This window comes from Siniperca chuatsi, linkage group LG1, assembly GCF_020085105.1.
Source record: "Siniperca chuatsi isolate FFG_IHB_CAS linkage group LG1, ASM2008510v1, whole genome shotgun sequence".
NCBI classification, from domain to species: Eukaryota; Metazoa; Chordata; class Actinopteri; order Centrarchiformes; family Sinipercidae; genus Siniperca; species Siniperca chuatsi.
The window spans coordinates 2297829-2323893 of NC_058042.1; the positions used below are offsets into that span (position 1 = coordinate 2297829).

The window sequence follows — 26065 nt, forward strand, 5'->3', positions numbered from 1 at the left end:
GTACAGTTCATTCATTGCTTGTAGTTTGTAACACTGTGATTTGTATCCTGCACTTTCATTCATGTGTCGCACAATAATTTGTACTAATCCCTTTATTTTTTCTACTTTTACTTTATCTTAGTCTGTATGTACATAAAGTATATTTATACTATATGTATATTTTACTGTGTCTGTCATGTTAACTTATCTTACTGGAAAACTGTAACTTTTTGTCACTTGATGATTTGCTCCAGTATGGCTGTATAAAAAAACTGTTTAAAGAATGAATCAAAAAATTTAAAAAGAAAAAAAATCGTATAAATCGGCTAACATGCTGTGACTCCCTTATTTTCAATCTGTTAGTCTGTACTCAATACCATACAGGATATTACAGTATATTTACTTTACTTTACTGACACCAGTTATTAGTCTGAACTTTCATTTAGCTAAGACAATTGAATACTTAATAATAAATAATTACTTAATAATTTATTACATTACTTTTATTTTGAATGCCAGATGCAAGTTGTGCAATTCAAGTGCACATATTTACACACCAATATTTTCTGTGGGAACACGTGCAGCTTGTCATAAAAAATGAAAATTATCATCTGAATGTGCGCAGCAAAATTATATGGCAACCTGCCGAGTAGATTTCGATGATGGTGGTGCTACAGGAGTAGTCGGAGGTTCGATATCATGGACCAAAGTGTCAAAAGGGAGTTCCTGCCTGTTGGTGGCTCTACAGGGAAGTCAGGGGGTCACAATAGCCACTGGGGACTGTGAATATCTACTTCTACTATATTCTGTGGCAATCTGGTCAGTAGTTGTTGAGAGACCTCGAACCCTTGCGGGTGAAAAATCAAAACAACTGGGAGATTAGAAAACACAATAGAGGCATCAAACTGCCCCTTCAACAGACCATACAATACACTGGCACTGACATCCGCCTGTTGTCATGTAAATGACCGGTCAGGTGTTCACTGAGAGATAATCTGGATTTTGACAAAGAGGAGGACTGGAAGCAGTTTGTGAGAGATATCAGTCATCAGAGTCGGTGATGATGAAGCAGTTTGCATCGCAGCCAGCCGGCTCTCCAGCTGGGGAGCGCGCTCAGTGACGTGATGACTGATACCGTTGCCTCCTCATGGAAAACGAGCAGGATGGAGCCAGATGGCCACTGACACTGCGTGGGTAATCAAAGCAACACAAGTGGAGAGATTTATCTTCGCATGATGACTGTGTTATGTGCTCAATCTTAATCAAGAGAAGAACAACAAACATAGTCATTGAGTTGGTTCTGACTACTCACTTGTCACCGTCGCATTATAATGCTGCTGGCACGAAAAGCCTTTGTTATGTGATGCGCACTGCTCAGTGCTCAGAAGGCTAAGGTTAGCATGCTAACATTTTTTTTCGATTCCCACAGCCCAATGGGACGTCTAAAACTTTATTATAAAAATGATTTCATTTATAATGACAGAGCAAAGTGAAACGCAATATGTCCTTACATTTGAGAAGCTAGAACCAGGGAACTTTTTTGCTTAAAAATTGAAAAACAATTAATGGATGATTAAAACTGTTGCCAATTCATTTATTATCAATCAAACACATTGATTAACCAGCTCTTGTTGAGATATCTCAGTCTGAAGAAGCGTTGGACCGGCAATGACATTTCCATCCGTAGATCCTTGGCGCTAGTGCGGCTAAAAATGACACATTCTTAGCTTTTTTTAAAAATCATCGTCAATATGCTTACTTGCAAATTTGTTTTTTTAATTATCTACTTATCATTTTCCTTTACATTGTTCTGTATATGTCTGGAGTTCGATTCCAGTTACCTTCTTAGTGTCGCTATGTGTCGATTATTTGTTTTGTTGGACTTTTCAATGATAGATGGACTTTGGTCGGAGTCATCTTCGGATGGTTTCAGTAGCTCAGGGGGGTTGAGGAGTCCTGCTGCGCTGGGCTCTTCAGTCTTTTTTCACAGGTTATGCCTTCTGAAGGAAGTTTCCAAGCTCATCTGGGTGTTAAATTCAGTTATTTAGATTTTATATTGTTTTGGGAAAATGTTTCTCTGTGGCCAGAAAGATGAACAGAATCTGACAATTTAACTGATAAAGGTGTTTTATTCAGGGGCAGCGCAGTTTCATTTCTGTTCTCTTATAACGTGGTTAAAATTTTTTATTGGTGCACAATGTGTTTCCAGCATCCCATCTTTAATTTCATCCCACCTGGTGTAATAAACACAGACTGGGTGTACAAGAACAGGCCCACTGGTCTTCAGCAAGACTTTTCACGACATTACAGCATCCACTCTTTTTAAAAAATCCGATGTGCAGATGTTAGATTGCCTTTATGGAGTGGCCTTCAGTATTAACAATACCCAAAGTTCCTGTCAAACATTCCTGCATTTGGATGTTAACCTTTAAAGTGCTGTTGTCAGGTAGTTTGCTTTGTGTTGAAAGGTTTCAGTGACCTCTCTCTTCACCTTGGATATTCTGCTGGGAACAACTGCTTCACAAATAAAGAGTTCATTCAGCATAAATACTGGCCTCAGGAACAAACTGAATCAACTTCTCCTTCTCTTTCCCCTGCAACACTGCATCACACCAGGGGAGTGAACAGGTTTTCCTGTGACAGCATATTTTGGATTACAAATAGACTAATATACTTGGATGGGTAAAGTCTAAAAGAGCAATAAGTCAAGTTATATGTCCTGCATCTATGTTAAAAGATGTACATCGTAAATATCACTTTTAATTTCAGAGATTCCCTAATGAAAAGATTTATAGGAACAAATTCATCTGAAGCATCCAGGATATACACTGTAGGTTGACATTTTTACCTTCCCAGTAAGCTACAAAATTTTGCCTGGGTAGCCAACACGGAGCTAACCAGTTACCTTTAGCGAAGGATCAAATAGATTAAGGTCGGGGTACAGAGAGTCAGAACATGTGATAAAGGTATCGGCCAAATTTGTTTACTTGGCACGCCACCAGGGTGCCCCAGTAAGGCCGGTGAACTCCTTGCTAAATGAATGAATGGTTGTACATGTACTGAGACAGACATCGATCAGAAATGTAACTCAGCTGTGAGACCAAGAAAAATCCATCCCTCTCAAGTGCATTTCCATCCACCTGTTTTTATGAGCATTTTATGGGCAAAGGCCAGAAATTTGGAAAAAAAAGTTTAAATATCGCAAAAACATTTTCAGCTGGGGTGGAAAAGTTGGTGTATTGATAACAGCAATAAATGACAAAGTGCAATGGAAACAGACTGAGTGAATAAATGATGAAGCCTGAAGAGCTGAGAGCATCAGATGTGTGTGGAGCGATGAGGAGGCTGGAGCCTTCCTCACATGAACACATGAAGCCAACAGAAACGTCATGCTTCCATCACGTTTCCCATCGTCTGAGCTTTTGATGACGTCGTCTCGCTGCGTCCTCTTCTTCTGCGATGCTTTAATGGCAGCGGCTGGAGGATCAGCTCCACCAGCTGTTCACCTCCATCAGCCAACTCATATATTTACATAAGAGTAGTGGATGGAAACGAGCATTAATTCACATTTTCTTTCGCAGATTTTGTGTAAACTCTGTTAAAATTTGTGCTAATTTTGGATGGAAACTGGACTAGTGTTAGGCAGTAACCCACTACTAAGTGACGTGTTGTTGTAATGCAGTTACTTTCTTCAGTAATGAGTAGTAAGGAATTACAATGTGAAACTGAGTAATTAAATTACAGTTACTAATCCCAGTTAATGCTCCGTTACTTTGACTCTATTCTATACATTTATAAAACATCGTTGAGTTGGGGAGCGGAGAGTCAGACTGTAGAGTTGATCCCGACACCATGACAGGACTGATGGTGATTTTAAGCCTTACATTTAAATCAAATCAATTTGGATATAATATGCCAAATTAAAATCTGTGAGTCCACTAATACAGTAATTCAACACTAGGATGACTGGAAGTGCCACCTGATTATATAAATTTAAGCGCTTTGGTATTCAGCGCACCAACACGTGTTGTAAATACTGACTTCCTGTGGAAAAAACATTTCAAAAGCGCAATGTGAAGTCTGTTTTAGTGTACACTTCCAAACAAGGTCGGTTTATTCGCTGCTGTTTTGGTGCAGCAGCCGTCACTCACCACTAAAAGTGCAAACAGGATGACTCCGCAGCTCCATGCATCTGCTTTCCTCCCGTCATACTTCTCTCCCTGGTAAAGACGGGCAGAGAGAGACAGAGATGAGACTCGCATTATAAACTCCAGTAGAAGTGTGTGCAGCATTCATTCTGTTTCCCAAAATGCAAATCACCCTGACTGCTCTGAGCCTTGGCACCTTACTTAATGGAAAAATCCACCCATATATGGATATTCCTTCAACGTAACATCAGCAATTTGTGATGCTGACTGCACTGCAGGAGTTATTTTGGGATGAAGCGTTTAAATTTTCTTTTTCTGGTGTGCCAAACCTACCTGGTCTGCTGTACGTCAGTTAGTCATTTCCTGTTTCCCAAAACGCAAATAGCAAACATACTGTAGGCACAGATTTGGGACGGTTTGGGTCACTTTGTGTCAAGGTGCTGCTGAATTTTAACTCCTCATTGTCATTTTCTTGTAACATTTATTTTAAAAATCTGTCATATTTAAATTTTAAATATTAATTTCACCCTCAGATTTATATTAACAAAATAAATAGTAAAACATCAGATAAAATGCCACATGATCGTCCTGTTTCAGGCAAATTATACAACCAAATACATATTGAAGAAATGAGCTCTTTATGTGTGTGCGTGCATGTGTGCACATAAAAAGAGGAAAAGGGATAGAGGGCAAGTACACACATACACAACTGTGCATATTGGTCGTCCAACAAAAATGTCCTGAACAAAGTTAAAACCAAACGTACGCCCTTGTTTGCAAAACAGAAAATGAATAAGGAAGTCCTCATCTGCGTGCTGTACATCACATAAAGGTGACAAAGCATCATCATTTAGGTTTGGCCAGATAGATAGGAGGAAATACGGAAACAAAATGGACAAAGACATGCAAGACTGCATCACAAAGAGCTGATCTTTTGTGTGTTTAAAGTGTATTTCAGCCCAGGGAAGGGGGAAGGGCCCAGACCAGAAGAGCGGGAGCAGTGAATGCAGAGAGGACGGAGCAGTGATGTAAGAGCCATTCTGGAGAGTGCAGTCGGAGCTGCTATTACTGTATGAAAGACAGAAACACAGAGAGACCAAGAGAGAGCTCTTACCCTGATAACCTCTGGGCAGGCATAGTGAGGAGATCTGTAAAAGAGGCAAAGGGCGGTTATGCTGGAAAGGACTCACAGAAGTCCACATATAATATCACACAACGCTACACACTCCGAGGAAAGACAGCCAGCAGCCACAACCAATATACTGAGGAATAGGTGACCAGGTGAATCTCAGCACAACCTTCTGACACAATGCTCTCTGAAGAAACATAAACCACTTTAGCCGAAAATCCATGAACATGTTAAACTTTTATCGCATGATGTGAATTATTATTTGTTAGATAAGTGAGCATTACATAAGATGGAATGGCCTCAGTCCAAATTCCTGTGATGATGGCTCATCCTGTTGAATAACATATGACAGCATCCAGTGGAAGCAGTGACCACAAATACACAACAAAACTACAAATCACGTGTACGTTTTTTCTGAACATTTTCAAATACATGTTTCTGCAGAATCCATGGAATTCATCACAGACAGTCATGGAAAGTACATTTACTAAAGTACTGTACTTTATACTTCTACTCCGCTACATTTAATTTCATCGGGTACTTTTTACATTAACTTGCTGCTTACACAGTAATGCATAGGTAATGATAATCCAATAATATAGAATTACATATCACACATTTTTCTGCATAATGAGTACTTATCGATATTTTAAGTACATGTTGCTAATAATACTTAGATACTTTTACTCAACTGAGTATTTCTACATTCTTGTATTGCTACTTTTACCTACTTGAAGGATCTGAATGCTTCTTCCACTACTACTGACAGTGAAAATCAGGTCTGCATACATTTTTGTCAGTGTTATATTTTTGTTGAAGTTTAAGTGCAGATTCATTTGAAAAGTCTGCACTGCATTAAACTATAACACTAATATAACTTCGACTTGATGGATTACACAACTCAAGGAAATTTCAACACTCTGCTGATTTGTAAAACTGTATTTTTGTTCAGAAATAAACGGAAACCAATGGATGCCTGAAACAAAATACCTTCAGATTTCTAAAACACAGCAGCATAGATTGCCGTAATGTAACGTTTGTGTGATTTCTAGTAAATAGTTTAGAAGCAAGCATGAAAACTTTATATATCAATCCTAAAAGTGACAAGGAGCCAAAGGAGAGAAGCTATAACTGGAGTAAGGTGTGATCTACCCTGCAAAACCACTGCACCTTTAAGTAAAAGGCAATACTACAGTGGAGAAATACTCCATTTCAAAAGTATGTATTAGCAAGAACTACTGTAAGTACAATAATTCATCGTGAAGAAGAGTTTAGTTTTGCTGTTTAGTTTCTATTTCCATGGCTTCAGATCAGTCGAGAAAGAAGGAAATGAAGAACAGAAGTAATGAAGGAGGAAGAGGAGGACTGCAGTTAAAGTGAAATCAGTCATAAAGTTAACAAATGCATCAGATTCCCTCATCGTGTTTTCTTCTGCACATATTGTGTGTGTGCTGAACATCTCCGTCGCACTCGCTGCAGTGATAACGCTCGTCTGCTCTTCCTCTGTGTGGATTAATCACAACAAATGAAGCAGAGAGCACGACTCTTCCAACAGCGTTTCAGCGAGACTCTGTGCTACACAAGCCGTCTCCCAGAGTAAACACACACTCCATCATCGCCAACATTTTACTTAATTATGCTAATGTATGTAAAACCGGTCGATCTGAACTGCTCAAACACAGACGTGTCAAAACACACTAACTGCAATCTAATTACAGCAGAGCAAATTTTCATCCTTCCTGCTTCAGGCGACTTGTCCGTAGTCGGCACTGAGTGACATTTAATAAATTACATTAACGTCATGTGAAGTGGAAGAGTCATCTGACTTGTTACTCATGTGAGATATTTACAGGTTCCATCAGAGGTTCATAAAAACCGTCCGCATCACTGAAGTATGGAAGAGGAATCTAACAGACGGACACTGCTGTGTTCTTTGCACTGACAGTTACGTTACGTCTGCATGTCCTATGAAACTGTCGGTATGTTTCTGTACGCATGGAAACCCCTCAGCATTTATTCCACCCAGTAAGCATGGTTTAGGTCATTTGCAGGTTAAAGGATGTCTGGCATTTAGGTCAAACTGGGCTAACATGAGTTCGACAAGGGCCAGATGAACCCACTAGGGGTTTAAATATTTTTAAAATGCTTTTTATTGTTTTTTTTGTAATGGTGAAGCCCTTTGTAACCCTGGTTTTGAAAAGTTCTACATAATTAAAGATATAATTCTTTCCTTACTTACTTTTAACCGTATCACATGGTCCTCATCAACACATTAAATGGGATTAAGCAGATTAAGGTCAAGAATTAACTGTAAAGATCCATTTTCAAGTCAACATGGATGAGAAGTCCTAGAGGGGCTCAGAATCACAGACTGCATGATTCAGTCAAAAGCTCAGAAACAAGGGAGTGAGTGCATCTTGATTTTAAACTGGGCTAAATGTGTCTTTTTAAATGTCCAGAGTACAAACGATATAACAGTTGTTTCAACTGTTATTTCAACATGTAATTAGGATCTGCCTTTAATTAAAACTTAGTCATTGAAAAGCTGTTGAAAAAACTGTTGCATGTAACTCAGAAATCTAAAACAAACTTGCTCTTTTCAACCAAGATTGGTTGAGTTTTAACATCGATATATATATGATCTATAAATCACCAAATCATTTCTAACTGGGAACTTAGTGGTTCTGATCCCAATTGTCATTTTTGCTTCATTAACTCGCCTCTAAAGCCACGAACACACTTCCAGTGGTGTCACAGAGGTCTGACTGCTTCTAGACAATACAGACAACCCTTTGTGGCATATGAGGAATCACTATGAAAACTGAAATGATATGTTTCAGGTGAGCTTCCCAGCTGCGTCATCAAAGCATATATATAAAAAATGTATACTGATCTTAACAAAAGCCCTACTGTGCTGCATTACTTCGAGGGGCACCAGCGCCTGTACTGTTTGAATTATAATGAGGACTAATGATTAACTGCAGGCAGAACATTTTGCCCGGTAACACCATGTTCTTCTCTCGCTCGCTCGCTTTGTGCAGCATTTCTGAGCCGGAGGAGTCGGGCTTTAGCTGTTCCACATGACTGACTCCATGAAACACTGGTTGGCCTGCGGTTAACTGTGGTGAGCGGGACACATTGGATCAGCCTGTATCCTACAGAGCTTTCTAAAGCCTGCGGAACAAACAACCAGGACCTTACAAATTGAAAGATTTCTACTGTTGCCACAGCATCTTTACACAACAGCCCAAATCAACAAGACACACATCTCACTAAAGCTGGGCTCAGGTGTGTTGTTTTAAAGCTACACTCAATATTTTTATTATTAAGACTCAGAACTACTTGTTTTGTGAAAGGGGGTTTGCTTGCACTGACTAACCCATAGAGAATTATCACCAACTCTGCAGCTCTACAGAGTTTTTTAGCCTCTTTTATCTCCTTGTTTTGGTTTAGCAGCACATTTCCTGTCTGGTTCAGTCTCAGTGCTTCCAGCAGCAGCCGGCAGCTGTCTGTCAACGCTGTTACCATCCAGACTTTGTTCCATAAGGAAGAGACATGAACAGGAAAGAAAACCCCGGTCATTCTTGTAATGAGTCAACTCAAACTATGTTTTCTGTAGCACTGGGGAAAATCCTGTTAATGACGCCAAATACTGTTGTGGATTTAACTCAACAAGACATGATTTATTCAAAATAACAAATACAACAAAGAAGTGTTACTGTTTCTGAATGAATGTGTGGCAACACGGGAAAGAGCAAGGACTCTGCACCTTCCTTTTTTATATACAGTCACAAATGGTCCAGGCAGCTTGTCAACTGCAGTGTTACATGTGAAGTCAACTCAAAGACAGGAGGAATACAGGATAAACAAGGTGGAAAAGAAAAAAATCCTAAAAAAGATAAGAGGATACAGAGCACAGGCTTAATTAAAAAAAAATCTTAGAGACAAATCTTATAAAGCATTCAGGATTTATATTCATCTGTTATATTGCTAAGCATTACTCTGTTAGCGTTTAGAAAGGGCACCTAATCTGGTGAACAATACATTGTGCATTGTTTAGGACTCTGGCACTTGAATGTGAAGACTTGAGATTTACTTGTTGTGACTTGCAAGTCACTGACTTAAAGCACTCACCCACAGCTGGTCTCCAGCAGACTGTCCCCGACCTGCAGAGACGCCATGCCAAAGTCTGCTATCCTGATGTTGTTCTTCTCGTCTAACAACAAGTTCTCAGGCTTCAAATCTCTGTGGCTGGAGGACGACAGGAGAGGGAACAGAAGAAAGATTTAAATATTGATGTGAACTGAAAACTGAAGAAGCAATGACCGTCTTTGCACCTGGCATCGGCTTGTTTTTGCTGTCTTGACTGTGTCTACTGTCAGACAGCCTGGGTGTAATTATGAGGGCTGCAATTAACAATTAATTTAAATTAATCTTCCAATTGTTTTCTCATTAACTGATTAGTTGTTTGGTGTATAAAACCTCAGAAAATAGTGAAAAATATCTATCACAAGCCCAAGGTGACATCATCAAATGTCGACCAACAATAGAAAGATATTCAGGTTACAATGATATAAAACATCAAACAGCAGCAAATCCTCACATTTGAGAAGCTTGAGAATATTTGGCATTTCTTGAAAAATAACTCAGACCCTTACTCGATTATCAAAAAGGTTGCCGATTAATTTTCAGTGAATCGACTGATTGATTAATCGACAAGACATTTCAGCTCTAGTATCATGCTGGGCTCTGTTTCAAAACAGGGTTTGGCTGTCACTGGCTCTCTTTCTTAGGTGTAACATCCCTCCCTCCCTCTCTGCTGCTGCTGGTCCAGAGGAGGACATCAGGAAACAGCCTACTCCTGAGCAGCTTGGGCTCAGTCTAACCTCTGGCTCGCTCCTCTTCCATCCAGGCCTCCACCAGCTTGTTTGGGTTAAGGGTTAGGGTTGGGTTATTATGTTATTTGCTTTTTTTATCCTGAGTTCAAAATAAATCTACTTCTTGAACCTTTCAAAAAAAAAAAGTTCATACATGACTCCCTTTTTTTGTCACTCACTCTGGGCCATTTCATTATAAACTTATTTCATGCATGTCAGGTTCAGGAGCGTTTTCCACGGGTCCGTTTTGGGTCGGACCAAAATCTTTTGACCCTTGAAGACCTCTAACATAAATGCGAAGTCTCACTTTTCTGTGAAGAATCTCAGATATCTGATAGGATATCTAGAAACGCTAAGTCAAAGGCAACTGGACTTGCTGTAGATTTCTTGACGAACGTTTCACCTCTCATCCGAAAAGCTTCTTCACTTCTGGAACAGCTCTGGAGCTGAAGAAGCGTTTCGAATGACAAACATCCCGTTTCCTTTGACGGAGCACTTCAAGATAACAAGTCTCACTTGTTTTCCATCCACTGCAATCCAGCTTTGTAGATTAGTTTCTGTCCACGAACACGATGACCATTTAGCTTTTTTTGTTGGGGTTTCATGTAAAATAATATCTGTATCGAGTAGCTCCTGACAATTGGAGGCACTTTGCTTTTATGCTTCAATCTCTAGAGGTAGTGTGGGCGAAACAATTAGTCCTGAAAGCCTTCAGTATTTTTTCTGTGTTAAGGCTACTTTATTACAATTCAGTTATCAAGAACTGATCCAAGGCCGTATCTACCCTTTTACTAAAAATGAGTTAGGGAAATTAAACCAGTAGATAAGAGCTTGACTCTTGTTGTGTATCTCCCTGGTTCATCCAGGAAACACACAACACAGAATAGATGTAGCTCTTCAAAGCTCGAGTCAGAGGCACAACTTCTTTGATGTGCAATTGCTCTTAGATACACAGTGTTGCAGCCATGCGTTGAGGAACTAAAGGTGCTCTCAGAGATGAAAAGAGATCAAGAGGAGCTGGACCCTCTAAAGTCGCCCCTGGCTACAGCTGATGAGGAAAGAGGCTGAAGAGGAAGCACACAGGAGGGAACCTGCTGTTCGATCATCAAAACTGAGCAAACACTCCAGTGCTTCTAGAAATACGACTTCATAAAGAATTCTTAGAAAATAAACTATGTGCTGCCTTGAAGCAAGGAATATTTTGATCATTTTCTCTCTATAGTGAATTTATTTTGTTTTGTTTCTTCCATTTTTTCCCCCATTTAAAAGATTTTTTGGGGAGTTTATCCTGATCTGAATCGAGGGTCTAAGGACAGAGGGTGTTGTATGCTGTATAGATTGTAAAGCCCCTTGAGGCAAATTTGTGATTTGTGATACTGGGCTAAATAAATAAAATCAACTTGACTTGTCTCAACTATTTTACACTATGGAGGATATTTATGAAACCTGCTGCAAATTACTGTCAAGGGTGCAAAATTTTGTGTCACTGCAATTTTTCAATTTAGTGGAAATTTACTAAGACTTCAGATGTAAATGCGCTGTAGTTCATCTGATATGCATAAAGTGACGCGTGTTGTGCATGTCTGGAAAGCAACGGATCACAAAAGAAATCATTTCTGCTGCTGAAGTTGGAATATTGGTCGAAGCAAAGTCATTTTTTTAACTGCAAGCGTGCAAGACGAAGGCTCGTGTGAGGAAATAATTAGTCTGATGTCGTCAGCTCAACCTAAAAGATCAGTGAGTTAACAAGTTATCAAAAATCCAAAAAAAGATTTTTTACTTAGTATTACTGGCTGCTTCAATCCTAACACAGTGGCTGCTGCCAGCCTGTCGAAGTCAGGAAAAACACATATTCCAACCAGAAGCCACGGAGGGAAACAGAGAGGAAGAAGTGTGTGAAGAATTACTGCGGTTGCTGCTCTTTTGTCGTGTGTTGAGTCGCTTCATAAACATCTGTTAACTTTGTTAATATTCTTACCTGCCATCACTAAAGTGTTTTCATTATCTGCACTATTAAGACAGTTTATCTCTCTCACACTGTTTCGACTTGGGTGCTGCAGATGTTACACCTGCTTTCCCACATATTAGATTTCAGATTCAGTTTGTATGAGCCCACAATTTTCAGCTATGCCACTGTTTTTTCCATTTTACCTGAACAAAATCTGCAAATGCTTAGTAAAGATCCACCGATGTGTTTTCTAAACAAGCCAATGGCATATCCAACTAGTGAGAGAGAATTTTGGAATAAATATAATTAGAAAGGAACCAAACCCGAGTACGAAGCTGCCCAAACCCAACCTACTGATTAAAAATGATAATATATGAGACCTCTGTCCCCTCATTTTTCTGAGGGTAAAGGTAACAAACCATATGGAGTGGCTGTGGCAGAAGTCCAGGGCTGAGATGATCTGTCTGAAGAACTTTCTGGCCTCTTTAGGCGTTAACCGGCCCTTTTTAACCAGGTAGTCGAACAGCTCCCCCCCGGACACATGCTCTAGCACCAGGTACCTGCACAGGAAGAGAGTGGAAACAGATCCGGATGGTCAGAGATGGAAGAAGTACTCCAGTACTTTATTTCACATTATTATTTATCATTAATAAAGTGATCGAATGTGCAGGATTTGTTTTTTGTTTCGACAGTTCCTGATACACGATTTGTACCAGCCAACAGCAGTATCTTATGATCTTATCTCATGTTGAATGCAAAATACGACAAGCAAGTAAAAAACAAGTAACTGCTGCCGTCAGATAACTGTTGTAGAGTAAAAAGAGGGAAAGAATATTTCCCTCTGAAATGTAGAAAGTCTCCTAAAATGGAAATACTCCAGTTAAGTAACAGAACCTAAAAACTGTACTGAAGTACTACCCCACCTCACAGAGCAAACTTCCTCGAATCCTCAGTTAAATGTTTCATTAATGATAATAATAATTGAGTCATAAACTACAGAGTATTTGACTACGACATGTTGAAGTTACCACAGTGCACTGATGCAGAATGTAAATCCTTGAAAATCCCCAACCAGGTTTGGTTTGTGTGCCTGTGGTTTAAAATGTTTTATCTATCTCCTCCATTCATTTGTCTCGGAGACATCGCTGATCCTCGCCCTGCGTGGAGAGCCGGCTCCTCCCGCAGCCCGTCTTCCCCACGGACTGATTTATTAGCAGATTAAGGGATCCGCTCAGGCGTTTACCTGTCAAAGCTATTTAAATTAGAAACGTGTTCGCTTGTGCTTTGTGACTGTGAAATTTTCTACTGCAAACTGTTTGCATCCACGATGACCATCCGTCCCTGTCCTCGCAACATTAAGAAAACAAATTCCTGCTCTATTTGACAGCGTTGCCTTTATCAATTATTGAACAGCGTATTAAGTTGTGTCACTGGAGCACAGCCGCCACATGCAGTAGATTAATGTATACAACAAAACACGGATATACATTAAAGCTCCACAGTTGCAGGGGGCAGGGTATTGTGAGGGGAACCTAAAACATTTCATGCTTTAATAAAATCCCAGAGCTCAAACTGCTGTATGAAGGGAAGGTGCTCAAGTAAATGTTAAATTGTTCTGCAGTGCTGTCGACAGCCCTGAGTATAATTTAGATGTGGGGTTTTGGGTTTTCATTTTCATATTTTATCAATGTTGTCTGTCAGCCATTAAAGTTGACCTGAACTTTGAATTCTCCTCACTATTTGTGTGAAGAAATATAAACTATAATAGTGCATATTTTCTATTTTTCAAAGACAGTGAAACAGTTTTTGGACATATTAGTGGAAACATCATCTCAGCCTCGCCTCTCTGTGGGCGTTTGCCATGACGCAGCCAGGAAACGGCCACTGTGGTGACTTCTGGCTGGAGCATGGCATACTGCATAGACTATAAAACGTTTATACAAGACTTTTTCCCCCTTTTCAACAAGTCCACTTAGCATTACATATCAACCACTGGCTATTTTACAACATTTGGGAGGACCCAACATGCTGTTAAATTTGTATTCGGCCCAGAAGTGGGAGCTAGTTAGCCTAGCTAGCTAACATTAGCACTGACTAGAAGGTTATTTTAGCAACAGGTAGTCCTGTGACCTCAGCTCTCAGGTTCAAAGCTATACAATACACAGTAGTGGGGTCAACACTGCCTGTTAGGCTGTTGGGAATTAATGCAGAAAAATGAAATTTGACGTAACAGTGGAAATTTTCCTTTAGATTAAAAAACAACAGCATTTAACTTTAATCAGCTTAAAACAATGTATGTTTGTTCAGCAGCAAAGCAGGAAGTTATAGAACTGTCTTTGACCCCTGCTTGTTAATGTCAGGTTAGGTTGATGTCAAACATTTTACATAAATTTAGCATTTTAGTCATTATTTAACACAATGCGATGTGACATTACTTTCCTTTAATCCTGACAATTTACCAGATGTCAGCAATAAAGTAAAATATTACCACAACTGATGGAATGAAAAAAAAAATAGGCAGAATTTGACTTAAATTGCACAGCCCTAAAGACTATATATTTCAAGTATCCAACTGTAGCTGGTCCAACAACAAATTTCAACTACTCTTTATACAGCATATTTCCTGCATATTAAATCTGTGAGGCCAAAGGCAAATTTTCCAAAAAATGAAGTTGTATCTTGAATCTTAAATCAAACGAGTGATGATGTGGTTGCTCACGGTGTGACTGCAGCGTTCACCTGGGCAGATGTACTTACAGGTATTTCTTATTTTCATAGACGTCATGCAACTTTAAAACGTGAGGATGCTCTATGAGTTTCAGAATGGCTATCTCCCGCTCCACCTGGAGAGAAACACAGGAAAAAAAGTGAAAATTGGTTACACCAACACATTTAAAAGATCATCATGGAAACATACAGTCTAGTGCTAATGTCGTACTCAGACTGAAAATGATGAGACTGCTACCACAGGTCCGTTTTACTGGGCTCAAGCCAGAACCTGCAGCCTGGACAACTAATGGAAACAGACATGACAAACACACACACACACACACACACACAGAGTGTGTGTATTTGTTATGTCATATTAATCACACCAAGTGGCCCTGGGGTGTTTTCACACCCATGTTGTTAGGTGCTTGCCGAAACAACAACTCAAACATTTAACCTCTGGACTGGTTCACTTGTAAAGGTTGATGGTCTGTTTTTCAAAAGGTCGTGTTTGATGCCTGACACTTCTATTTCACACTCATGCTTGGATAATCAAAAAGTGAATATGAAAAAAAAAAATTCTGGCACTTGCAGCAACAGCAACATGAAAATTGTTTCTGTTTTCACATCAACCAGTTAAGAGTCTACAGCTATGCTGCCATCTCTGCAAGTCTGCACCTAAGCACAGTGGTGCTTTGGGCTAAATGCTAACATCAGCACGCTAACATTCTCACAAGGACAACGCTAACATGCTGATGTTTCATAGTTACAATCTATAACAAGTTCACCATCTTAGTTTAGTGTGTTAGCATGTTAACATTTGATAATTAGCAATAAACACAGAGTACAGGGGAATGTCTTTATATTTGGTCATAAACCAAAGTATTGGACACATTTAAAATTGACCTGCTGCCTTGCTAGAGGACAAGTCAGGGGATAACCAAAGTCATTAGGACACATCCTCTGGGAACCATGAACGACTGTAGAAAATGTCATGGCCAGTGATGGAAATATAAGTAGTGTAGTTGATTCATATTTAGTAGAAAGACGCTCTTTAAATTGACAGAGCTTTTGCCATCAGCCCGAGGCTCGGGAACAACCTGCCCGAAGACATGAGGTTGTTTGAGTCAGTGTCTTCTTTCAAGTCTCTTCTCAAAATGCATTTTTATCTGAAAGCATACCCTGATCTTAACTGAGCTGGCTGTTTATTTTATTGGTTTTTATGTATTTTATTTCTCTCTCTGTGAAGCACTATGTGCTTTGTTTTGAAGTGCTCTATAAATAAAGTTTATTATTATTATTAATAAACCTGTTATGAGAGACTTTACGAACATCAGTCTCCTTCCACAGTTTGAGTGCAGCAGTCAACCACCTGCCTGAGTTCACTACAGTACTCACGCACAGACACTTACGACTGCACTGTGTCAATATGTGACGCTGCACAGCAGGCTCAGTGTCATCCCCCAGCCATCATCATCATCATCATCATCATCATCCAGACACCTGGCTGTTTCTCCTCATGACGCATTTTATAGTCGAAGCATGATTCCGAAATAAAAAGTTGTTTTTTTGAGCCAATGAGAAAAGTAAATATTTTCATCATATTGACTTATTTTCAGTCAAAGTGTAAGGCTGTTAATATTCTGTGTTTCTTGTCAACAAATCCCATGAAAAGACTCAAGTGTTGTGTGTGAATCATAGAGCTCCATTATTGTCCAGAAACTATTAAAAACACATCAGTGAGCCGCACTGTTGTTCCTTCATCACCATGAACACACACACTGTAGTTTATTCTGACTCACACACACCGTCCTGCTGCCCCAAACACTCACTACAGCACCACACGTGGATCCATCCGCCGCTGGAAATAGTCCCCAACAGATGCACTATTTCCTCCTGCTAAAGTAACGAATGAAAAAAAAATACAGAAACCAACTGTTTTAGGAAATTACTGAGCCTTTTAAAAAAAATAATCTCTTCAGTAGGAACCAATGGGCTTGGAGCTGAGAGCCACAGACAGGGTAGGGAAGTCAGAAAGTATGGAGAGACGGACTCACACACTGTTGGTTTAATGGGATTTGTTGTCAATAAGAGAAATATGAAACAACACCAAATCATGATTTCCTGTTATGTAACAGAATTACATCATTTTTGCCAGCAGACTCAGTCCATCAGCTGCAGGTGAGTGTCATGAAACGATACAGTCTTATGAAAAGTAAAATGTCTGGACATACAGAAGCCGCCTGTAGCTGTTTCAGTGCTAACCTGCCGGCTGTGCTCTGGATTTACTGGCAGTTGGCACCTCAGCAGGCCGCAGGGTAAACTGAGTTTAGACCTCTGTGCTGCAGAGAAAAATTGTAGCAGCAGTTTCTGCACAGACACCATCAGTCAGACATGTTATAAACCGCATCTCTGAGCTCGTTTTGTTTGCTGCGTTTTTGGAATTCCTGTGGATAAAGGGCCAAATAGACAACGATGACGTCAGATCAGGGTATTTTAAGCACAAACAATGGAGCATGATAGCAGAAAATGTTCCAGGCTTTGAATCAAAGAAGGAATCTTTCCAGGGCTGATATTCTGCATCAATGCTCAACAATCATACAGGAAGAAATCCATCAGAGGAAGAGGTACAGGGACACATTTATACACCCACACAACCATGAAAATGGACCAGAATGCAATGCAGCTTCAGAACAAGTTGGGATTTGAGAATTGTTGAGAACTATTCTGCTAGCAAACTACAAGTATTTTTTATGCTCATATGCCCAACATTAAACGCTGATTCCTTTAATTGTTGAGTTGAATAAATTTGTTTAATTTAATTAGTTAAATAACAAGAAAGACAACAAACCATTTTGGTTCAGACAACCAACCCTGTATCCTAAAACCTCTGTAATACATGACTAATTTGCAGCAGCAACTATGTTTTGTAAGAAATGTAGAGCTGGCCAGATTAAGTTAAGAAGCTGATGTTAACTTTAACAAAAGTTAACATCAGCTTCCGCGTGGACTGAAAATGATGTTGGCAGAATGGACCCCTTCACTCCCTACTAATTGGTTAGGGCAAAACAACAACAAAAAAACAGAAATCTGCTGATATGAACATGTTATCACACTGAATTAATGGTGTGAAACAAAATGGCAGTTCAGTCTGACCGTCAGGCTCAAGCAAATTAGTAGGACATAAATCTAACCTTAGAGGCCATTCGACTACTGATGTTTCCACCACAGAAGCCACTTTATCGATATTAGTTTGTGGAAAATGCCAGATCAGTTTTACACCTTTCTGTTGAGAGAATCAAAGCGGGAAACACTGTGTTGGACTCAGTGGGGATCTTTACCACAGGTAATCAAACTGATCCTTCCTCCTGCGGATACATCCTATTGATTTCAGATTCTCATCACTGCCGGGCTTTAAGCTGTCGAACACACATCAGTCATCTGTCAATCATTGCTCTCCGAACGCTCATTTTGTCCTCATGACTCTTTTCCTGACCCGTTGTCGCCAAACCGGCCCGAAAGCCTGAGTCATTCTCTGGTGTCCCCGCTCAGGGGCGATGTGACAGGTCTGAGAGGCCAGACACAGGACAGAAGACACCAGAAAATTTAATTTCGTTTCCATCAAAGCCGCCAGTCTTCAAAGGTCTGTCACGGCGCGTGATGGTGGCTGGCAGCAAATAAATAATAAAAGAATTTTCTTTAATCTTTGGCCCAGCAGCTTCCCAGACCAGACTGTCACACCAACTTCTCTCTCCATCTCTCTCATCTTGCAACACTTCTCCCAAAGCTGAAGAGGAAGCAGAGCCAGGAGAGGAATTCTGATATCAAAAGCTTACTAAAGATCTTTCAAGGCCCTCTGGATAAACTAAAAAAGTGAATTTCATAGACTAGTACTGATATAATAGCTTCAATATTAGCCTAGAAAATGAGGTGGTATTGTTTTCACAGTCAATACAAAGCGATGTACAGGTGTACTCCAGGACCCTGTGACATCACTGCTGGGTGTGACTACAGGTGCAACAGACCAAATTTCTGACTATACCCAAGTGATGAATATATGTATATACAACAAATGAATATATGTTTGGAGGAGGTTGAGAAGTAGGATCGTGAGACAGACGCATGAGATGACGGGACGTACGAAGGATAAGAGAAAATGTCGTGAGCAAGTAAAGACGCTCGAATAACAACGTTAATGTAAGACCTGTGATGTGACCCGTACCGCCAATAAAACAGGCTTTAGTGCTGGAACAGGCAGCAGAGGCAAAAGCTTGCGTCAACTGGATATATAGAGGCTCACAGTGGCCGTGGCAAATAAATAAATGGTAAAAATGAATAAGATTCAATGTCTAGTAAGTCCAGTGAAATCATTTGGAGAATAGTAGCTGACTTTTACTTGAAGCAACTCTGCAAACCCCATTTAGATATGTGAAGTGGCTACACAGCTGCTGTTCTCACTGATTGTTGGGATTGATAGAAATATGCTGGTAAAAAAGAACGTAAGAGAACGTTTTCCTGTTTTTTCACCCATGACCATTTATTACTTATCTAATTAAATTTCCTCCTAATTCATTTATTCTAACCTGTGAAGCAGTTACCCCCGCAAGAAGATATCCACATCACAACTCTAACGATGTGTCTATATAAGCTAATCGTTGTGACATAACAGCACTTTAACAGACTTTGGATTCCCAGGTGTCACACCTTCCCACCGGCCGGTGAACACACAGTGACTCGTGTCTGGGATCGATGCGGGTGCAGCGCTTCAGCCTATCCTCCTGCTATCAGATATAATTACCCTCATTTTCATCTCCTCACATCAGTGAGACGCAATCGCGCACGCACAGTGTAGCATGGCAGAGGCTAATTAAACACATGTACAAGGTATCAGACATTCAGCCCCCTGCCCTTCATGCGTGAGCAGTGACGCTGACATTTATTAAGCTCGATTATGACCCATATGGTTTTTTAATGTGTAGTAGTAAGTGCGTGTGTGGAGAAAAGGCAGGGGGTGGGATGGTGGGAACAGGAGCTGTAACATAGGTGGAGGGTCCACAGCTGGACGACCCACCTCCTTTAAACGCCTACAGCATGTAAAAAGTGAAGGCTCAGCCCCGCTCAGGTGGCAAGGACTTCAAGGAAATCTTTCATCTCAGACGGTCACCTCAGGTCTTCCTCTCCTCAGCGCTTTAATTCTCGCACGCACCGGCCGGCTGTGTTGTCTGGGTTACTGTGATGTCTTCGGAATCCAGTCCCGTACCACCGTTCCCCCGCTCACCTTAATTATCTCAGGCTCATCCTCTCTGTTGAGCCGAATTAGCAGAAATGTTTCCAGCTGTGTTCACTGACATTAAAGAGGCATTAACATAAGCTTTTATCAAGTTAAGTCATGCATAATGCAGACTATAATGGAAAAAGAAGTGTGCGCTTTAAAATTGGGGTAGCCTACTTGATACATTAATATAAGGCAATTATTGCTTAAGAATATGTTAATTAACATGTGTTGGACTTACATCAGAGTCATGCCCAATATATCTGTGACATATCACAGCCCAGGATTTTAGGAAAAACGATTAACGTCGAGTGCCAACGTTCAGTGTCAATGCAGAAAGTAGCGTGTCCGTTATGAAGTGAGATGAAAAGTCGGGGTGTTGAGGTCCTGGTACGTCTCAAGTAATCATAATCTTTCGCTTACCCTAACAATCGTTTATTTGCCATGAGCATGATCTTTGCCCGACCCGAACCATACCATAGTTGCCATATTGAAGAAAGCCAGAATTTTAAAAACGTTGGCATTAGATGTAAAAAAAAAAAAAAAAAAAAAAACCTCATCAGCCTGTGATAACAGATATAATAGTAAAAATATAACCCTAGTGATGTCATCAGGGTTATCTCATATCTCATTTTCTTTGAATTTATAAACTTTCATGACTACTGTATTAGAATTTTAACTTAGTTTTTGGTTCTGCCATTGTTTCACTGTTCATCTTTCTCCTGTGTTATTAGTTTTATTAGTTTGTCAGTCACCTGTAAGTCACTTTAACAGCAAAGTTGAAAAAAAAAGATCAAATATACTGTGTATATACACATATGTGTATAAAAGAAAAGTCAATATTTGGTGCTACAGACACAGTTCAGTCGATTCTCAGAATACTGACTCAGATGTGATGGAGCTGGAGGTCTAGCTCCTGGGGTGAGTTAATCAGGGTCTCAGAGGTGTAAATTAGTTGATTAATCCTCTGTTCACCTTCTCCTCTGTGCCTCTTTCCATCTGAGCTACAACAGGAAGTCTTTTAGAATAGAATAAAATAGAATAGACATTTATTGTTCACTCACATGGAAATTCAACTTTGGCTTCACAGACATACATACACTTAAATTATTAATTAGAGATATGGAGACCTGTCTAAGAAGATCTGCCGTATGGACAGTGACTCAGGCCTTGCAGCACTAAAAGGCTTCGTTCAGAGTGACTCAATTTTGCGACACACCTTCTAAACACACTGACTGACTGACTCATTCACTGAAAAGCAAGGGATAAACAGTGCTAATCAAAAACACACTCCTCCAGTGCAGTAAGTATGGCCTCTGAGTCCACAGCCCGGCCCACAGACAGACTCACTGCTGCGAAGGCACACACACACACACACACACAGACACACACACACAGTGTCCCAAACACAGTCATATCACAAATGCAGCATCTAGCCATTAAATGCGAAACACATTGGCCATGTCGCAGAGCGCTGGATCATTTGACGCACGCAGCATATCCTGACAAGTGGAAGTCATGATACACGTTATCGTTGGTTGACGCATGTCATACACCACTGGTGTGTATTGCCCTTTAGAGAAACTGCATCCACAGGCAAATGAAGGAATATTTCACGATTTTCTGCTTAATGCCTGAGGGCTCTGAAAGGTTTGTAGCTTGCTCCTTCAAGGAGGGCGGCAGCTGTTGTCAGCAGTTACAGTGGAGACCCAAAGTCACGACCAAACCAAACCAAGCAAAATACTCCTGCTAAATGCGTATCCCGTCTCTAGCTTGATTAGTTACTTTTGTCACTCGCGTCCAGCATAAACAATGTGTGAGCAACCAACATAAAAGGCTAACTGCGCTAGCGAGCTAACCATATTTTGGTAATAAGTGGTGAACTGGTGATAGCAGAAAAGTGGATTGTGCTGCAGGAGTGGTTTCACAGTCGTATTTATGACAAAATATATCTAACACAGCTTCTATTAGTCGTTAACTTAGTTAGCTGTTAATGTCAGCCGCTCACAATGTAAGTGAGCCTTATTGATTTTTCCACTAAAGCCTAATTTTACCAGTATTTGACCCCTGGCGGGCGTGTTACGTTCACACCCTGCTGATGTCTATTTTCCCAGCCCACTGAGAGGCTCAGAGCTCTTGACTCATGACAGCAACCTCCTCCAGTCAACGCCTCCATGCGTGATAGCTCCTCTTAATGAATTATGAGGATTGACTGAGGTTACAGCACGCTGCTTCCAAATCCCTATTTAATTGAAACACGATACAGAGCTGAGGGGCACAAAGGGTGATAAATTGGAACATCCGCTCGGTAATCAAACCGCCATCTGTTGCTATGACGTCTGGGCGATCCTGGAAGAGAGGAGGAGAGCTGAGGAGGACAGCCCGGTATCCAATCACGGTCAGACGGCGGCGCAATCAAACGGCCGCTGTCGACCGCTTCGTGTGATTTGGCAGACGAGACAGAAAATCCAGGCATTTCATGAAGCAACACAAATCCATTCAGAGGAAATACAGGAAGACAAGGTCTGCTCTGTGACAGAGTAATGAAACAACTGAGTGGAGGAGAGGAGGAAAGAATGGAGAGGAGAGGAGAAGAAGAAAGAAAGAAAGAAAGGAAAGAAGGAGATAGTAGAGGAAATGAAAGGAAAGGAAAGGAGGGGAAGAAATAAAATTAGAGAGGTTCAAAAGAAGAAAGGGAAGGAAAAGGAAAGGAAAGGTGAAGTATGGAAGGGAGAAAGGAAAGGAGAGGAGAGGAATGAAGCAAAGGAAAGCGGGGTTAAAGACAGGAGAAATGAAAGAAGAGGAAAGGAATGGAAAGGAAAAGAATAGATAGAAACGGAAAAGAAAGGAGAGGAGGATAAAGAAAGAAAAGGAAATGAGAAGAGAGGAAAAGAGAAATGACAGAAGAGCGAAAGAAGCAAAGGAAAGGAGATTAGAAGAGAAGGGAGGAGATGAGAGGAAGCAGGGAAATTAAAGAAAAGGAAAGAAAATGAGAGGAATGGAAAGAAAAGAAATGATAGAAATGGAAAAAGGACAGGAAAAGAGAGGGAAAGCAAAAGCAAACAGGAAAGGAGATGAAAATAAAGGAAACAAGATGGCAGGATTGAAGAGAAAAGGAAATAAGAGAAAATGAATTAAAGGCAGACTGCAGGACAGGACAGGACAGGACAGGACAGCAGATCTGCATTTCAGCCATCAGCTCAGCCAATCAGCAGGGAGCGTCTCCTCAGCGCGTCCTGCGGTTGCTGCTGGTGCTGCTGGGTAACTACCAGGCAGCGAGCCCAGTTTTTTTTCATTCAGACGTCTGGCGACGAGTGAGACGGAGCCAGCAGCCTTCACAGCCTCCTCAGTGTGTGACTGCATCAGACAGAATACATTAACAACCATCATGCAGATGGCTGATGTGACCATGAGCACATTAAGGTCAGTGGTGAATCATGGGAAGAGGGCCCTCTTCTGTGGTGGATTGAAATCAGGATCCTTTCACTCATCTGTTGTCCACTCTGTCATCTGCTCCATCACCTCCTTCACCGCTGATGCCCTTCTGAGCGACACGAAGTCCAAACAAGAAGCTGAGGGTCCAGCAGGTACACAAACTCTGTGGAGACTAAGAGCTTCATTTCCACTTTTAACAATTTCACTTTTGTCCCCCCACTTCTCCAGTTATGGTTTGATCTACTCTTTACAACCTCTGTAAACAGTGTCTCTTACTGTCCAGCTGCCGTAAAACACACGTGAGAAACTCCAAGTTGCTAAAAATGTTGATGCACTCATCTACAGTCTACGCCTTTAAAGGAAAAATATGATTTATCGCAACTTGGGTTTTATTTCTGTAGTTTCGGCCATCGTTTCTATCAGTAATTATAACACTGTACTAACTGTTGTGCTGCTGACACTGTGTACCATGCTGTACTGAAAACAAACTCTGACTCCGGTCGCGCAGCCATTAAAGTTAATTGCTGAGATCTGGGAACGCGCTGACATTGCCAAAAATACATTTGACAGGGCAACGAGACGAGCAGTCACACAGTCCGGTCGCAAACAGACCTCCAGGTCATCAGGACGAGAAAACGAAGGTGAACTTTAATGTTACCCAAACATCCATCAGTTTATAGACCGACACCCTGCTTCACATTTGTCAACAGGACTATTACCAACATTTCAGGTGTGCTCACTTTCAGTTTGACCTCCAAATCAAGTGGTTTAGATGAACATGAGAAACTGTTGGTTTGTTTACAACCTGTCGGACTGCTCGTGTCTGTTTCCCAGTTCGACTTCTTTTTAGCGATGTAGCCACTTTCTGATATCTCAGCAATTAACTGGCAGAGTACGATGGCCTGAGCTTTAAAAACAAAATCCAAGTTGTTATTATGCACCCACCAAATGAGGCATCATGAGCAGCTGCAAGCGCTTTAGGGACTATATTTCACCCTGATGACATCCAACCCACAGAGAGGCAATAGGAGCTCTGATTTGCCAGCTGTTCCGTTTGGCCGAAGTCTGGCAAATCCGAGTTCCTGTTGCCCCTCTGAGGTTTGGACTTGAATTCAAATTCATTCATTACAAACAGCAAACTGTAAACGTTAAAGTGGAGACAGGAATTGTGAGATGCAATATGATAGACACATTAGTAAATTGAATAACAAACAAATTGTTACATTTAAAAGCCTTTTAATAATTTAGCTATTCCAGTTCAACACAGAATAAGGAAAAATAATGGAATTATTAAATTGGTAAATTGCATGGTTTTCTAGTTGTCTTAATGCATCATTTAAATGCAAATTTAAAGAAAATATATAATTTATTTTTAACACAATGTATCAATTAATAGTTTAATCATAATAAAACACTGAAAAAACTCTATAATTATGGCACACTCCAGGCTCCATACCCCGTACGTTTTAATCAGTTAATACATAATTTGATTTGCAGGTTCTAATATTCTCCTAAAAAGATGAGAGCTGTGAAGGACAGCTGCTCTTGATACCAGAATGGACTTTTCTATTATCAAGTATCAGGTGTGAAACCAAACATGTTGTTATCATAGACGCTAATCAACAGACACACCGAGGGCCTGTTCTTCCATCACATAAAACACACGCACACGCACACACACACTTTCTTCGTGCAGTAGAAGCACTGGGTAGAATCAACACAGTTAAGTCAGTATTGACACCATTAACACAACCAGCCAGTCGTTGAGGAGATGAAATGAGTCCGGTCAGGCATGAGAGAGCCGGGTTCGACCTCTGAAGAACTCAGACACACAATCGGCTGCACTTCAACTGGAAAAAGAGATTTAATCACACACACACACGAACACACACACACTCTCCTGTACTTTCATGGTTACCACACAAATGTTCCCTCAGGACCAGACTGAAGACACACACAGACGCACACAAAGCTGACACTGACAAAGTACCATCACTGATGACGTTCAAGATTCACTGTTTAAACAGCTTCAGCTGTGATTAAGTGGAAAGTACAACTGGAGTTCAAATAACACCAAAACAACAGTTGGCTCTTTATTAGTCATTATAAAGCACTTATTAATGCCTTATTCTGCATGACCATATTCTACAACTACTAGGCCATTAAGAGGTTTCACCTCAATAACCTCATTATTACTGCTTATTGATTGTAAGAAAGTTGTTGTGAATGAATCACAATCTTAATATGCTTTGCTCAGTATGGGCCTTATACGGTGGCAGTACCACAAGAACAGTCATTCTCCCTTAATAACACTTAATAAATATTGTCTATTCTTATGTAACAAAACACAAAAGTGTCCAAATAAGTCTAAATTAAGTCTTACTAACTGTAAGGAATATGTTCCCCATTTTAAAGTGAGGTCTTGCTCATAACGGTTTGACACTTATTAACCCCCACAGGTTCCCTGTTCTAAAGCTGCCTCCTCTTCACACTTCGTAAATCCATTATTCTCTACGTGCACAGTGTAGTGTGACGTACATCCGTTTAACGAACTGCACGTGACGTCTG

At 40.5% G+C, this 26065-nt stretch overlaps 1 protein-coding gene across 11 annotated transcripts in view; it reads right to left on the reverse strand.

Annotated features, from left to right (window-relative positions):
* LOC122881859 (serine/threonine-protein kinase BRSK2-like) overlaps positions 1–26065 on the reverse strand; it is a 137265-nt gene that overhangs the window by 35877 nt on the left and 75323 nt on the right. For all 11 annotated transcript variants that reach the window (XM_044208548.1, XM_044208539.1, XM_044208558.1 and 8 more), the window contains exons 3-7: positions 14839–14924; positions 12501–12641; positions 9391–9507; positions 5242–5275; positions 4131–4199 (exon numbers count right to left, since the gene is read on the reverse strand). In XM_044208548.1, the coding sequence (XP_044064483.1) occupies positions 4131–4199; positions 5242–5275; positions 9391–9507; positions 12501–12641; positions 14839–14924 (447 nt within the window). The remainder of the gene's footprint in view (positions 1–4130; positions 4200–5241; positions 5276–9390; positions 9508–12500; positions 12642–14838; positions 14925–26065) is intronic.